The 15,993-nt window shown below is 36.2% G+C and overlaps 1 protein-coding gene across 2 annotated transcripts in view; it reads left to right on the top strand.

Annotated features, from left to right (window-relative positions):
• Positions 1-15,993, top strand: part of Gabra3 (gamma-aminobutyric acid type A receptor subunit alpha3) — a 318,197-nt gene that overhangs the window by 87,536 nt on the left and 214,668 nt on the right. For both annotated transcript variants that reach the window (XM_052741044.1, XM_052741055.1), the window contains exon 2: positions 1,819-1,989. In XM_052741044.1, coding sequence (XP_052597004.1) covers positions 1,850-1,989 — 140 coding nt within the window. In that variant the 5' untranslated portion in view covers positions 1,819-1,849. The remainder of the gene's footprint in view (positions 1-1,818; positions 1,990-15,993) is intronic.

Below are 15,993 nucleotides of genomic sequence, written 5' to 3'. Positions count from 1 at the left end.
TTTCTTTAAGGAATTTATTGATTTCTTCTTTTTTTGTGTGTTTTTCATCAATTTCTTTAAGGGAATTTTTCATTTCCTCTTTAAAACCTCTATCATCTTCATCAAGTTATTTTTAAGGTATCTTTCTTCTGCTTCTTCTATGTTGTGATGTTTAGGTCTTGCTGTTGTAGAATCACTAGGTTCTCGTGGTGCTGTATTGCTCTTTGTGTTGTTGTATGTATTTTTCCACTGGTGTCTATCCATCTGTTCCTCCAATTGTTGCAAGTGGTGTCTGTGTCTGAAGGAACTGCTCTTGGTCCAATCTGTGCTTGCTGTGTTTGTGTCTCAGGGGCCCACTCTTGGTCCAATCAGAGCTCTTGGTCTAATTGGAGCTGGCAGATTCTGTGTCTCAGGGAGGCCATGAGATTGTAGGGTAGTGAGTAGGTTTGGGGTAGGTAGTGGGTCTTGTAGACTGCAGGGTCTAATGGGGGGTGTTAGTGGGGAAGCCTGTCTGCAAGAGTCTTCCCTGATGGCCTGAAACTGAGGCAGCAATGGGTGGGGGTTTGGGACGTTATTCATTTAATCAATCAGAATTCTTCTCCATATGGGGATATATTTTATGGATTTGTCTTTTGCTTAAACCTTCCTTGAAAAATGTTTAATGTACCCACACTGTCTCTGAAATGTACTGATATGACTTAAAAATATTAGTTTTGATGTGGAATGTTTAATGTTTAAAATGTGAAAAAAACAGTTTAGAGATAATAAGTAAGTACAATTTCATTGGCTATTAACCTCATATCTTATATGTCTTTTAAAGTATAGAGTTCATAAAACAATGCTTGTCTTCTTTACATAATCATTATTTATCATTGGTATAATTTGATAATTTAAGAAAGTCTACGCTATGCAGCTAGGCTTTGATTTCTTTTTTTATGTTGTGAACCCTTTGTAAAGGAGTCAGCCTTATCCTTGATTAACTCTTTATGGGGAAATGCATTGTTATTCAAGATCCATTATACTGTGTCACCCAGCATTTTTTTTTCATTCTGGGGATCTTATCTGTTTACTTAAGCCTTTCAATATTTTGGAAAAAATTTTAACTCTAGAAAGATGAGAGACAATATTCATGATGCCATAAGGAGACTTCAGGTCTTAGTTTACATATTTTTTTGCAGAGTTATGTAGTTAACTAAACCAAAGTCCCCTGTGATGTGATAGATCAAACAAGTGATTAAGGGAAATAGAATAGAGACAGGAGAGGTTATCTTTAAATTTTTTTATTTTTAGTTTATTTTATGGGTATGAGTGTTTTGCCTACATGTATGTCTGTGAAATGTGTGTATGCCTGGTGCCCACAAAAGCCAGAAGAGAGTGTCAGAACCCCAGAAACTAAAGTTATAGATAGATGTGAGCCACCCTGTGGGTACTTGGGATTGAACACAAGTCCTTTGGACAACCTTATGCCATCTCTCTAGCTTCATGGGAAAGTATTTTAAACTTTTATATTACAAGAGGTAACTGAGGCTCAGGGAAGTTCTACAACTCACCCAGTCATTCAGGAAGCCAAGGACAGAGATGCAGCAGAAACTTCATTTTTCTGGTGATTGACCTAGAGGAGCTTTGTTCTGCCTTTTGCTCTTTCTTGGGAGAATTCTGTTATGTTCAGAAGAAACATATATTGGGAATGAATCTTTTTGACCTTGATCAGCTTTGAAATATCAAGCAACTGGCTGGATACTAGAGAAGCTAAGTCATTTTAAATCTTTCTAAACCTCTTCTTTCCCTTTGTTTTCTATCCTTTGTTGGTCCCCTCCCTCTGTATTGTGGATCTCATAGGTCTCTCCAAGCTGCTGTCTAGTCTAAGAAGATGATAATCACACAAATGTGGCATTTCTATGTGACCAGATTTGGACTTCTTTTCCTGATTAGTATTCTCCCTGGAACCACTGGCCAAGGGGAATCAAGACGGCAAGAACCTGGGGACTTTGTGAAGCAAGATATTGGCGGGTAAGAAAACTTAATCCTTGAAAGAAAATATGAATATTATGAATGCTACCTCCCAATTTACCTCCAGAGGGCCTAGATTACCCTGATCTCTGGTACTTATACATTACATTGCATTTGGAAAACAAATCATCAGTTCAGGCTGTTATTGTTACTGTCAAAAGAAATTTTGAAGGTCCTCTTGGACAACTCTCTACATCTCTCTAAAGACCATATTGTGATGTCATAAAAGCAAGTCTCTCCAGTCTTTTATTATTAATTTTACCTATCATATCAAAGTGTTACATTTTATTTTCTATTTTTGATGTCTTTTATATCTATATCCACCTTTCTTTTTGACACATCCGTTTAGGTATTCCACAAACACCTCAAACTAAGGATGATTAAAGTATCTCCTCCACCTCTCACTCTTTTCTGAAGAGTAAACACAACAAAACACTCCTCTTCCTTTTCCTTTTTCATATTTGAGTTCATAATATTATCATGTACCCAATTGTTTAAGGCAGAAAATTGTAGTCATTTTTGCCAATTTCCTACCTTTCTTCTCCAAATTGAAGCAGTTACCAAAATCTGCCAATTTTACCCTCCATGTCTCTTAGATTATTTTATTTTCCTTCTACTAGCCCAGTTTACTTCAATGCTGTTTTCCACTTGGACTCTAACAAAAGCTTTTAGTTAGCTTACTGCCTAAAATATTGATTCCATTCATCTCTATTCCTTATCTGTTTCCTTCAATAATGCACACTAAATTATATATTTAAAAATTTAATGCCATTTTCTTGTCTTGAGAGTAAAACCAGAACTCAAACATGATGTTATAGGGCCTTTACTCACCTTGTTAACCTTATATCTTAGTCCTCCTACCCCAAAACTGTTTTTCAACATTCTTTACTTTCTTTTTTCAGGTTTATTAATTTATTATTAGTGATATAAAACATGTTTGTTTCATTTTAATTTTAAAATATTTTAATTAAAATATAATTAAATCACTTTCTCCTGTCCAGCTTCTCCCAAGTCCCCTCACCGTAACTTCTTCCACATCACTCCTCTCAAATTGATAGCCCATTCTTCCCTATTGTTGTTTATATGTACGTGTGTGTGTGTGTGTGTGTACAAGTACATAAATATAACCTGCTTAGTCCATTTTTATTGTTTGTTTGTACATGCTTTCAGGACTGACCACTTTATGTTGGACAACCGATTAGAGGGATCATTCGTAGGAGAGGTTAATTCTTCCTCTATCAGCAATCTTCAGTTGCCTGTAGTTCTTTGTCCAGGAATATGGCCCCCTGAGATTCTCCTCTCCTTCTACATTATCATGTCCATTAATATTGCTATTTTAGTCTTGTTTATATTACCATTTTTAGGATAGACTGTTTCACAACAGACTTCCTAGTATTCTGGATCTTACAATCTTATCATCCCTTTTATTTGATATTCCCTCAGACATACCAAACTGCTGTGGATGACTAATTGATAAGTAAAGTGCTGATTGACCAGTAGCCAGGCAGGAAGTATAGGTGCGACAAGGAGAGAGGAGAATTCTGGGAAGTGGAAGTCTGAGTCAGAGACACTGCCAGCCACCATGATGAAAAGCATGATGTAAGATACCAGTAAGCCATGAGCCACGTGACAAGGTATAGATTTATAGAAAATGGTTAATTTAAGATATAAGAACTAGATAGCAAGAAGCCTGAGCCATTAGGCCAAACATTTTAAATAATATAAGCGTCTCTGTGTGTTTACTTGGCTGTGAGAATGGTGGGTGAGAGAAATTTGTTCTGACCATGGGCCAGGCAGGACGAGGAAAACTTCAACTACACCAAACTCTTATCTCATCTGTAAACTATCACTGTTAGAAATGACTCCTTAGGCTTGGAATACTTTAGTATTATCATAATATTATTTTATTGGAAACGATTAAATAACCTTCTTTTGGGTTTTCATTTGTTTTGTTTTTTACTTTACATTTTTGTTAGCATATATTTAAAGAAATTATGACATTCTCATTCATTGTATTTAATGTGTTTTGTTTATACTCATCCCATTGTCCTCCCTTGCCCCTTTCTATCTCTTTTTACCAATTCCTTTCCTCTTCATGAATGGAATCTCTTCTGCTTTCATGAATCTTTTTAAATTCTAGATCCCATACATAAAAGAAAACAGCTAGTATTTATCTTTCTGATTCTAAGTTATAGCTATTTTATTCCTTGGTATTGCCCCTCTATTTTTATTTTTTTACATTTGACTATTTGTCCAATATTCTTGGAAATGGAATTTGCTCCTCATTACTTTTGTGAGGATGGTTATTTTAATATATTCTGTTTCTTTCTATCTTTTATCAGCATTTTACAGTAATCTCTGGGTTTGAGGGACACAAGACTGGACTTGTATTCTTAGAATTTTTACATATTTATGGTCCCAATATGGAAAATTAAACCATTTCTGTCTTATTAATTCCTTTAGTCTGATTTCCCTGGACTAAGATAGGTGTTCTAAATAAGGTAGAGATTTTAAATGAATAAAACTCACCTCTTTGAGTCTTGAAGCTTTTACACTTTCACTTGTAGGATCAAGTTTCTAAAAATGTATTACATGTTTTCCTATCATCTTAAAGACTTTGAACAGAGTAGTTCCTTTTCTTGGTTAATTTTTGTTCTAAGAAAGAGCATTTATTATATTTCTCCCACAGCTGCTTCTTATTTTTATCCTCAATGTTGTCACCTTTCCTGTTTATATTGTTTTCTAACATCCTGCTTGAGCTTAGAAAAACAGATATTCAAGCATCTTAGCAATTATGTCAAACAAGAGGAAAATAAATCCTTTCTGAAACAGCAGAGTAAAGTGTTTTGTTTTACAGCAAGGGCAAAATGATTATATATCTCTTGAATTAGATACCTCTTCTTGTTTATGCTCTTTCAAGTTAAAAATAACTCATGGCTTGTATGGATGAGACTACCAAAGACTTGGGTCTGGATATTAAGTTTGACACTCTTTATATTTAGTAGAAATAAATGAACTAACTCAACTTAAGATATATGGTGTATATTGAGAGTTCTCATTCTTAAAAGAGCTATTGTTTCCTTTTGTTTGTTTTCATATCTTCTTACTTATATGTTTGAAAAAATCCATTTGCTATATTACTTTGTCATTTATTTTATTACATCTCCTGTGCTTGATCTTCTAGCAGCTTTGGTTGTCAACAATGGCCTATTCACTAGTTCTTAATTTCAATCATATGTTAGTACCAATAATTCTCAGTGTTTGGTGTTTGCAAGCCAGAATTTGGGCTGGCTTTGCAGAAGGTTGTAATGCCAAAACTTGGAGGAAACCTCCCAGCAATTTGTATTCAACCAGATGCTCCAGATCATTCTAATGTAAAGAATACTTTGGGAAGACAGTTAATGTTTTCTAGGAACTAACAGTATAGTCAGAAATACCAGATCCTGGAGCTTTAGTAGGGCAGTTGTTGAAAAACACACATATAATATCTAATTTAATCTTAAATTTTATACTTAAATTAACTGAGGCTAAGAAAGAAAAAAAAATATTTTCCTAAGACTTCATAGTAAGTTATTAGAAAAGTCAGATCTAGAGCATAGTTCTCTGATACTTTATTATACAGCAATTTCTTCTGAGGTAAAACCTTTCATCTTTGAAGGAAGTTTGTTATAAAATACAGTATGAAAAGAAAGGTAAAGCAAGAGGATGTTCTAAAAAGAGGTAAAACCATTTATACTGCAGAGAAGTTCATTAAGGTCAGGATGCAAACAATGTAATAGCTTCAAGAAGTCTCTGAAACTGACTAGATTCATTAGGTCTCTCCCTCCCTTAGTGTATATAAATAAGCTCTAAAGACTGCTTAGAGACACTCTCAGACAAGATGAGATGTCTGGAAGAAGCAGAGACCAGCTGAGCTGACCAGAAAAGGCTTATGCCAACTGAGGTACCTGGAAAGGACACTATCCAACCTGTTGAGTTACCTGAAGGTTGAGTAGTGCACTCCAAGTTTCCAGCTTTTGTGAACTGTCACCCATGCTGGGATGGGCTTTTGGTGATGCCATTGTGTAAGTAACTCCCATAAAACTCATTAGTTCACCAAGTTACACTTGGGTAATATTCATACTTTGGTCTGTTGTCAGTTCCTATCTGAAGTCAGTAGATGTTTATTCATGCCTCCCTGGAATAGTTTCACACAACATTCCTACTACTACATTTTTGAGGCAAAGCTACAGAAAAAAGTTCAGATTCAAGTAACAAATACAGTTTACTACTTCTATTTTCTGATTTAATATTCTGGCCATCAATAAATTAGAACTGTATATGTAAATAATGTTAAGTTTAACTATCATGTAAGTAAACTTTTCTGGATAAAAATGATCATCTATTAGTAGTTCAGTAAAGGTTCAACAGGCACATTCCCAACTAGTAAGTGAGTACCAAATGAATGTTATATCAAGGTTTTTCAGTTTGCTGAGTCAGTACAGGTCCCAAATGATACAAATGAGGCACTTCATTTGAGACTATTTGAACAGAGTGAATTTGCAAAATGACTCACTGTGGTGTAGGTATAAGGAAGCCACAAGGAATAGATGAAGAACTCAAAACAAGCAGATGATAGATCATGGAAAGCATGTTTTCTTAGGAGGTATGGAGATCTTTAGTTGAGGGAAGGAAGGAACCTAAGGAAATTTGGAAACTCAGTAATTGTAAGCCTTAATTTACCTTTCTTTATGCAACATTTTACCATGGTGGACAAACTAAGTTGAACTTAGGGAACCAAGGAGCCTTATTAATATAGTTACCACATGCCAGAATTCTGGGAAGAGAAAAAAAATGTATCTGGTTCTGGGTATTGTGGCACATGCCTATAATTTCAGCACTTAGTAGGTGGGAGCAGAAAAATCAGAAGTTGTATATATGGCCTGGGATATATAAGACCCTTTCTCAAAAATTGTATCCAGGAGGGTAAATGAAAAACACTGGGGACAAAATCATAGTTGCACAGTTCAATGTGTATTAGAAACTATGATCTAAAGTGATGTGACACTTGCATCAAGATTATATGGTAGTGCTGGGTGGTGATGGTGCATGACTTTAGTCCCAGCACTCTGGAGTCAGTGATAGGTGGATCTCTGTGAGTTCAAGGCCAGTTTCGTCTACAGAGCTAGTTCTAGGACAGTGAGGATTGTTATACAGATAAACCCTGTCTCGAAAAACAAACAAAAATGATTATACGATAGTGGCTGATATTTTAAGTTGAATTGAAGATGATGAGGAGTTCATTATTTCTTGGTACATAACATAGCCTGACTTGGTGTCATTGCAACTTGAAATTTATAGTCTCATGGCTAGAGAAAGGTATCTGGGATTAAGAGTATGTATTGCTCTTACAGAAGACCTGAGTTTAGTTCCCAGCACCCACATCCAGAGGCCTACAATCACCTACAATTTCATCTCTAGAGGTTCTGACACTATAGCTGGAGTTATCTGGAGTCCCACCCAGGCCTGCAGCCACTCAGTCCCAAGTAACACACAGACTTATATTACTTATAAACTGTATGGCAGTGGCAGGCTTCTTGTTATCTAGTTCTTATATCTTAAATTAACCTATTTCTATTAATCTATAAGTTGCCATGTGGCTCGTGGCTTCCTGGTATCATTACACCTTGCTTCTCATGGCGGCAGCTGGAGCATCTCCTGACTCAGCCCTCCTGTTCCCAGAATTCTCCTCTCTCTTTGTCCTGCCTATACTTCCTGCCTGGCCACTGGCCAATCAGCACTGTATTTATTAACCAAACAGAGCAACACATTCACAGCATACAGATATCTACAGCACTTCCCCTTTTCTTTTTTTTTCAAAAAGGAAGGCTTTAACTTTAACATAGTAAAATTACATATAACAAAACAATTATCAAGCAAGAATTATACTTATGATACCTACTTGGCAAAATTAAAGAAGATATATCTGTCCTTTATTTGTGAGTCTAAGGTTTTATATCTAACTTGTGTTTTATCATAACTAAGGAAATTATAACTATCTAATCTTCAACTACATCAAAGACCTCAGAAGAATATAAGATTACCTGAAAAATGGAAGAAGGACACAAGCAACTTTTGGGAGTCTTGAGAGAGTAGACAGAGACAGCTGGAAGCCTGGAAAGTCATCCAAAGTTCCTTTGTAAAGTTGGGGCATCTGTCTTCAGCCCACAGGCCTAGAGTCTCTCAGCTGCTTCTCTCTGTGTCCTGTAGAATGTCTGGCAGTTTCCTCTGTGAAGCAGAACCTGATTTTGCCAAGTCACCTTCCTATGGGTCCTGCATGTCCAGTCGATCAAACAGTCCAGGCAAGAACAGTTTCTTTCCCAAATGACTATTTTAAATGCCATATTCTGTAGGCCCTTGAAGTGTTTGAAGATTAGCTACCTAACTGAATTATATCTATGTATACCTAGAAAACTTAACATGACTATAAGTTTGACTATCATAGAAGACTAATTATTAATCTGTATTTCATAATTATCCATTACAATTTCATATGAGCTGTACAAACATAATACCTTAAACAAGAGTAGAAATATATATGTATATATATTATAACAAAATTAAGCTTAAACTTGTATCAAAAAACTAAAATCTATAGTAATATTAAACATTTCTAAACAAGTTGTTGTTCTTTAAAAGTAGGTTTTGAGTCTACCCTTTCATCCTATCATATTTAAACTATCCCCTTCTCTTTAGAAAGAGATTGCATTTATAATCAACCTCTTTTAAATAAAAATATTGGTTTTTCTTTGTCCCCACACCAGAGGGCTCTTCTGATATGGGACAAAAAAATCTCTTAACCTTAACCTTTTTTTTTTTTTTAGCAATATGCTTGGGTATAGAGATGGAGTAAGCCAATTCCATCTCCAAAGCCAGCTTGGTATATTGGGGAATTTGGGTGAAGCTTCTCATACTACATCCTGTTGGATGAGGGTGCCATATTCTTATGAGAACATAAAGAAAATTTTAGGATTATGGGGTAGTCTGTGAGGCTGTATTGTCTGAGTTAGTTGCCTTGAATGTGTTCTGGATGTTGGATCATCTGGGCCATGGTGTCATCAGAGACCTTTCAGGGGGTCTTGGCTGGTCAAACCTGATGTATCTTAATCTGGAACAAATCCATAGCCTCTGGCTTTCTGTGGAAACAAAAGCAGAGCCTCCTTTCCAAAGCAACATATCCTTAGATCCAAATTTTAAAGTCAAGATACCTTTAAAATATACATGTTGGTTTAACTCAGCAGCCTTTTAGAATCAAATGTCTTTCTGCAGTTAAAAATCCCAAAGACAACATAATCCAAATTCTCTGTGTGATATCCATCTTTATGTGGCTCATGTTTTTATATTACTTCTGCTTTTTCTTTAAAGACTTAATTTTTTAAAACGTATTTATTTATATAACTGCATATATTCCCTTTTCTCTCTCTTTCAAGCTTATGTACATCTTTACACACATTGTAAACTATTCCATCTGCATCTGCCTTATTGTGAACCTATTGCTTTAAACTGCAGTGGTTAGTACTGAATGACTCCGCCCACCTCAGCTTTCCAACATGGCGATGGTACACCCACTGCCAGCTTCAGAGAAACCATGCTCACCACTGGACTCTGGGAGGCAATGGGTTTATGCTTCTATCAAAGCAGCATGTAGCCCAGAAATCTTTTCTTTTCTTTTCTTTTTTAAATTAGAATAAAAGGGGGAAATGTGATATTTTATTTGTGATGAAATGTGATATTTTATTTGTATGTTAATAAATAAGTTGCCTGGAGATCAGAGGTCAAATAGCCATTAAGCTGAAGTCTGGCAGTGGTAGCACATGCCCTTAACCTGATCTCATGGCTGGCATCGCCTCCTGACTCTGCCCTCCTGTTCCCAGCATACAGATATCCATAGCATGACACATTTAGCCTTAGTGGTCTTCTGTACTTTTGTTCACATAACTCCATGCAAGCATACATACATACATATAATTTAACAACAGTTAAAAACATATTTCTCAGTTCTTTTAATCTTAGCATTGTAGCATGAAACTTAGACAGTCTTATTAATAAAAATCAAACCTGAAGTCAGGTATTGAGGTGAATTCTGGAAGATCAGAGAAGCAGAATAAGCCACAGCCACCTCACCTTGCCAGTTCCTAAACTGATCCTGTTTCCTCAGACTGGAAGCCTCTGAGTCCTCATCTGAATGGGTCTTAGATGAACTGCTGCTAAAAGCCTAAAAGCTTAACCAGGCTATAGTTCCTCGTCCTCATGCCTTAAATACCTTTGTGCCTCCTGCCATTACTTTCTGGGATTAAAGGCGTGAGTCATCATGCTTGACCTTGAACTCACAGAGATCCAGGAATGCTAGGAGGATTATTATTATTATTATTATTATTATTATTATTATTATTATTAAAGGCATGTGCTGCCACTGTCTAACCTCTATGTTTAATATTGTGGCTGTTCTGTTCACTGACCCCAGATAAGTTTATTAGAGTGCACAATATTTGGGGGAACACAATACCACCACATAGCATGAACTGACACCTTTAGTCACCACTTTATTAATTACAATTTGGAGTATAAGGATGAAAAGAACAACCCTTTCATAATCACAGAATCAGTACATTAATACATTTAGCACTGATTTGTCAAATCTTAAAATTTCAAAACCAAACTTTTGACCTAAGATACTGTCAATACTTAGTATATTAGCCTGTGCAGGAATATCTTCTGCATTATACTCCAATCAACAGTAAGTTACATTGCTAGCACAGAGTGTAGCTTAAGCAGGGAAGTGGGAGGTATTTCCTATACTGATCTAGTGAAGGCTGCTTTCTTACAGTATCTATCAATTACAGGACCCCATACAATTTCCATATATTTCTATCTAATAGCTATAGCTGAAAGTTTTACTCTGTCCCACTTGGCCTGTGGTCAGGACAAATCTCTCCTATGCACCAGTCTTGCAGCTGCTCAGACCCAAGTAAACACACAGAAGCTTATATTAATTAAAACTGCTCAGCCATTAGCTCAGGCTTACTACTGACTAGCTCTTGCACTTAAACTCAGTCCATTTTTGTTAATCTACATGTCATCATATGTTCTGTGGCTTTACCTGTGTGCCAGTACATGCTGCTTCCTGGATGGTGGGCTGGCATCTCCTTACTCAGCCTTCCTCTCCCAGAATTCTCCTTGTCTGTTTATCCCACCTATACTTCCTGCCTGGCTCCTGGCCAATCAGCATTTTATTTATCAACCAATCAGAGCAACACATTCACAGCACACAGAATGATATTCCACAGCAAATAGCTCTTAAACTTCCTCCTTACTTTGTCATCTGCATGTGGTAATTCTCATTTCTTTCAGATCCTGATGTAATATGGTTTATCCCAGCAGGTTACTACTTAATAATTTTGTTAATTAGAATTGAAGGGCCTGTTTTGAGACAAGGTCTTATGATGTAGCCCAGGGTGGCTTTCAACTTGCAATTCTTTTGGCTTAGCCAACCTAGTGTTGAGATTTTAGTTGTTGGTGCCACCATGCCTAGCTTTTTTCTAAAAAAGAAGCAAAGCAAAACAAAACAAGAAAAAACCCTGTGATTTTTGATGTATAACACATGCTGGCTTTACACTTGCTATACAGTGTTGGCTGACATCAATATTGGATTGATCTCCTACCTTAGACTTTGAATGTTGGAATTACAGACATGCACCAAACATCTCAGGCTTTTAATTAGATTTTTGAAAACTCAAATTGAAATTTTATACTTATATTTATAGTTCTTTTATTCCATCATGTTAATTTAAAGCTTACATTTTACTATGTATGAAACACTATTCTAAAGGCTTTCTATAGGTTTATCTGTATGTAATACAACAAAACCATTTGTTTGGTGATTCTGTTAGCCCATTTTAGAGATTAAATATGGAGATAGGGATTGAGTTGACATAGCTAAAGAGTTACAGAGCTCAGATTGAAACCAACAGAGCCTGGTGATAGTCCCTATTCTATCAGTCACTTACAGTGTTTTGTTTTTCACAATAAGAATTAGTTGATATATAGTACTCTTTCAAACTTAACTACTTTATTGTCTTAATGACATGACTTGGTAGAGTGTGGTTTTCTTATAGTACCTGGAGATCCAGGAAATGTCATTTGATAATTTTTTCCTTGTAAAATGGAAACGTAGTATTTGTGATGCAGTACAAAGATGTTCTGTGGGATGTCTTTCTGCATGCTGTGAAGGCATTGCTCTGATTGACTGATAAATAAAATGCTGATTGGCCAGTAGCCAGGCAGGAAGTATAGTGCAGGTGGGTTAAGGACAGAGGAGAATTCTGGGAAGTGGAATGCTGAGTCAGGAGACACTGCTTGCTGCCACCTTGAGAAGTGAGATGTAAAGATACTGGTAAGCCACAAGCCATATGGCAACTTATAGATGAATAGAAATGGGTTAATTTAAGATATTAAAACTAGCCCACCCCCCATTCCCACCTCCTCCAGGGCAAAGCCTCCCCCGCAGACTGAGATCAACCTGGTAGACTCAGTCCAGGTAGGTTCAGTCCCCTCCTCCCAGAATAAAAATTTAAAAAAAAATTTAAAAAAAAGATATAAAAACTAGATAGCAAGAAGCCTGCCATAGCCATACAGTTTATAAATAATATGTGTGTTTACTTGGGTCTGAGTGGCTGTGGGCCTGGCAAGACTGGAGAAATCTTCAGCTACAAAGATGGGTATGTGAGGCCATGATTAGGTAAGCTCCATAGATGATGTTTTTACTTCTTATTGCATAATGTCAGTTTTGCTGATGTTTCATTTGGTCATTTATTTAAGGCAATGACTTTCAGGAATCTCTGTGTGAGAATTTCAGCCTCTAGGATGGACTGAAAAGCTTTGAACTGGTGTCCAGCTTATTGCTTTAATCAGAGTTGTGGGTATGAGGTAAGGATCAAATAGTGGTAGGCTAGATAATGCTTCTAACACTATAGCTTTCCTATTTTATATTGTTTTTTCTACACAGAAACTTTATTTTAAATCATTTATAGATTGGTTTATGAAAGTTCTCTTATCAGAATGTTGCCTCATATATTAGTACCATTGTTATAATGATTCAGATAAAATATGAGAGACTTGGAAAATTATGCATCCGTATGGCAGTGTTTTAAAGTAAATAAACTGTGACTTTGCAAACTTTGGATTGTTAGTCATTTGAAGTTGATCTCTGCCTATGTTCTTTTGTAGAATCATGTATCCACAGTCTGTCACATTGCTGTTTCATCATCTATAAAACAGAGTAGTTAAGTCTTCCAAGGGTGTTGACCTCCTCTTTACCATTTCTCAATCCTGGAGATACCAGTTGGGCACTTTCTGAATCTGAAAGCATAAATTGGAATTCAGTTCAAATGCCCACATTTCTAGAGCTCAAAAACAAGGAGAAAAAGTAGAACGGTTTTCTGTATTTATTTCTAAGTAATGAAAGAAAAGTAATTTAAATGAAAGGGAACCCAAATCATAACAATAAATTCATGTGATGTGTCATACTTTTGAGTTGATTTTTTGTTTACTTATTTTGAAGTTGACTCATGAAACTGCTTTAATAATGAATAACTTGTATTGACTTTTGTCAGTCTTTGTGATTTTATACAGAAATTTCTTTTAAGTGCATAAGAAAGCATGAAGAACTTAGTCCTTATTTTAAATAAACTTGGAAAAATAAGTTAATGAGAACAGGTGGGGCACATGTTGACTCATTGTGTCTCAAGCCGAGAGTTTTCTAGTTTACCAGTCTGTGTAAGCTATCTACAAAAAAGAACAATTGTTTCTGAGAAAGATCATATGTCACTTTTTGTCTCTATGAAAAAATACTGAAGGAAACAATTTAAGAGCAAAATGATTTATTTTGGCTCAGAGTTTCAAAGATTTTAGTCTGTGGTCACTTGGCTGCATTGCTTCTGGACCTATAAATAGTGAATCAGAGCATTATGGTAGCAGGATGTTGTGGAAAAGCCACTTATTTCATAGTTTCTAGGAAAGAAGAAAGGTGGGGGACACACACACAGACATAGAGGCAGAGAGAAAGAGATGGATGAGAGAGAGATAGACACAGAGAGAGACAGAGAACACACACACATTTATGTACACATACACACACACACACACACACACACACACACACACACACACACACACACACAATCTTCAATGGCAAACTCCTAGTGGCCTATTTCCTCCACTAGACCCCAATTGCTAATAATACATAGTATAAACTATTCAGATTACTTCTCAATATGACTATTCAGATTACTTCTCAATATGACTATTAGTTGAGGACAAAACCTTCAAAATATGAGCATTTGGGAGGACACTTTATATCTGAACCATAATAGGTTATATACACATGTCCTAGCCAAATCCCATTCATTTTTTTTTTTTTTTATCAAATACCTTCTTACAGATAGTACAATGTGTGCAATTGGATTTCAGGTGTTTCTGATTACTACATGAATAATGTGTAATGAATGTTCTTAGGGTTAAATTTTCAGTTTGACTTCACACTAATGGTAAAGACTGCTCTTGGAGAATGAAAACCCTGAGAACACTAAGAAATGAAATAAATTGACCTGGCTATAATTTCTGATCCAGAAGTGAAGTAGTGGAATTTGCAACTATAAACATATATTCAGAACATATATAGAATGTTATGAATGTCAGACTAAGGAACTGGGATTCTATTTGGTAACCCTTCAAGATTTGTGGAAGCCCTAAGAGCAGTGGAGAGATATGATCTGCCCAGTATTTTAGAATTTTTTTTATAAAAGCTTACTTTTTTTCTAGGAGATATGCAGAATTAGGGAAATTGCCATTCTTTTATTGAAGTGCATTTTTTTCTCTCTGGGTGGTTGTATGCATCAGCAACTCTACAGCTGTGCTTCTCTTGCTTTCCCTAAGCATAAACACAGTGTGATCCTTAATGAGGTTTAACTAATACTTGTGGTACTGGCATTCAGTATTTAATCTGTACATGGTCTATGAAATTTTTCTTTGTAGCTGGAGAATTTCTCTCCAGCTCCCGCCACCAAGTCCCGCCAGTCCCAGAGCCCACTTATAAAATAAACACATAGACTCTTACATTATTTAAACTGCTTGGCCATTAGCTCAGTCCTGTCATTGTCTAGCTCTTACTCTTATATTTAGCCCATTTCTATTAATCTTTACTTTGCCACATGGCTTATGGCTTACCGGTACTTTACATCTTCCTTGTCCTGGCGGCGGCTCCAGGCAGTCTCTCTTCCTTCCTCCTTTCTCAATTCTTCTTTCTGTTAGTTCTGCCTATACTTCCTGTCTGGTTATTGGCCAATCAGAGTTTATTTACATATAGGGATATCCACAGCACTTCCCCTTTTCTTTTTTTTTAAAGGAAGGTTTTAACTTTAACATAGTAAAATTACATATAACAAAACAATTATCAAGCAAGAATTACAGTTACAATATTAAAGAAGAGATCCTATCTATCTTATATTTGTGAGTTTAAGGTTTTATATCTAACTTATCTTTTATTATAACTAAGGAAAATTGTAAGTATCTAGTCTTTAACCACATCAAAGACCTCAGAAGGATATAATACTGCCTGAGAAATGGGAGAAGGATGCAAACAACTTTTGGGAGTCTAGGAGGGTAGACAGAGACAGCTGACAGCCTAGACAGTCATCCAAAGTTTTCTTGTAAAGTTGGGGCATCTGTCTTCAGCCCACAGGCCTAGAGTCTCTTATTTACTTTTCTCTGTGTCCTGTAGACTGTCTGGCAGTTTCCTCTGCAAAGCAGGAACCTGAAGGACCATTTCGTCAAGCAAAGTTCAGTGGTTACCTTTCTATGGGTCCTGCATGTCCAGTTGATTAAGCAGTCCAGGCAAGAACAGTTTCTTGCCCAAATGGCTATTTTTGTCAAGGTTAAGATAAACTCCATATGGAGTGTCTTCGATGC

The sequence above is a fragment of the Peromyscus californicus genome, unplaced genomic scaffold (genome assembly GCF_007827085.1).
Source record: "Peromyscus californicus insignis strain IS unplaced genomic scaffold, ASM782708v3 Scaffold_10__1_contigs__length_136768540, whole genome shotgun sequence".
NCBI classification, from domain to species: domain Eukaryota; kingdom Metazoa; phylum Chordata; class Mammalia; order Rodentia; family Cricetidae; genus Peromyscus; species Peromyscus californicus.
The sequence above is the reverse complement of the archived record's forward strand: the minus strand, read 5'-3'. Positions and strand labels throughout refer to the sequence as shown.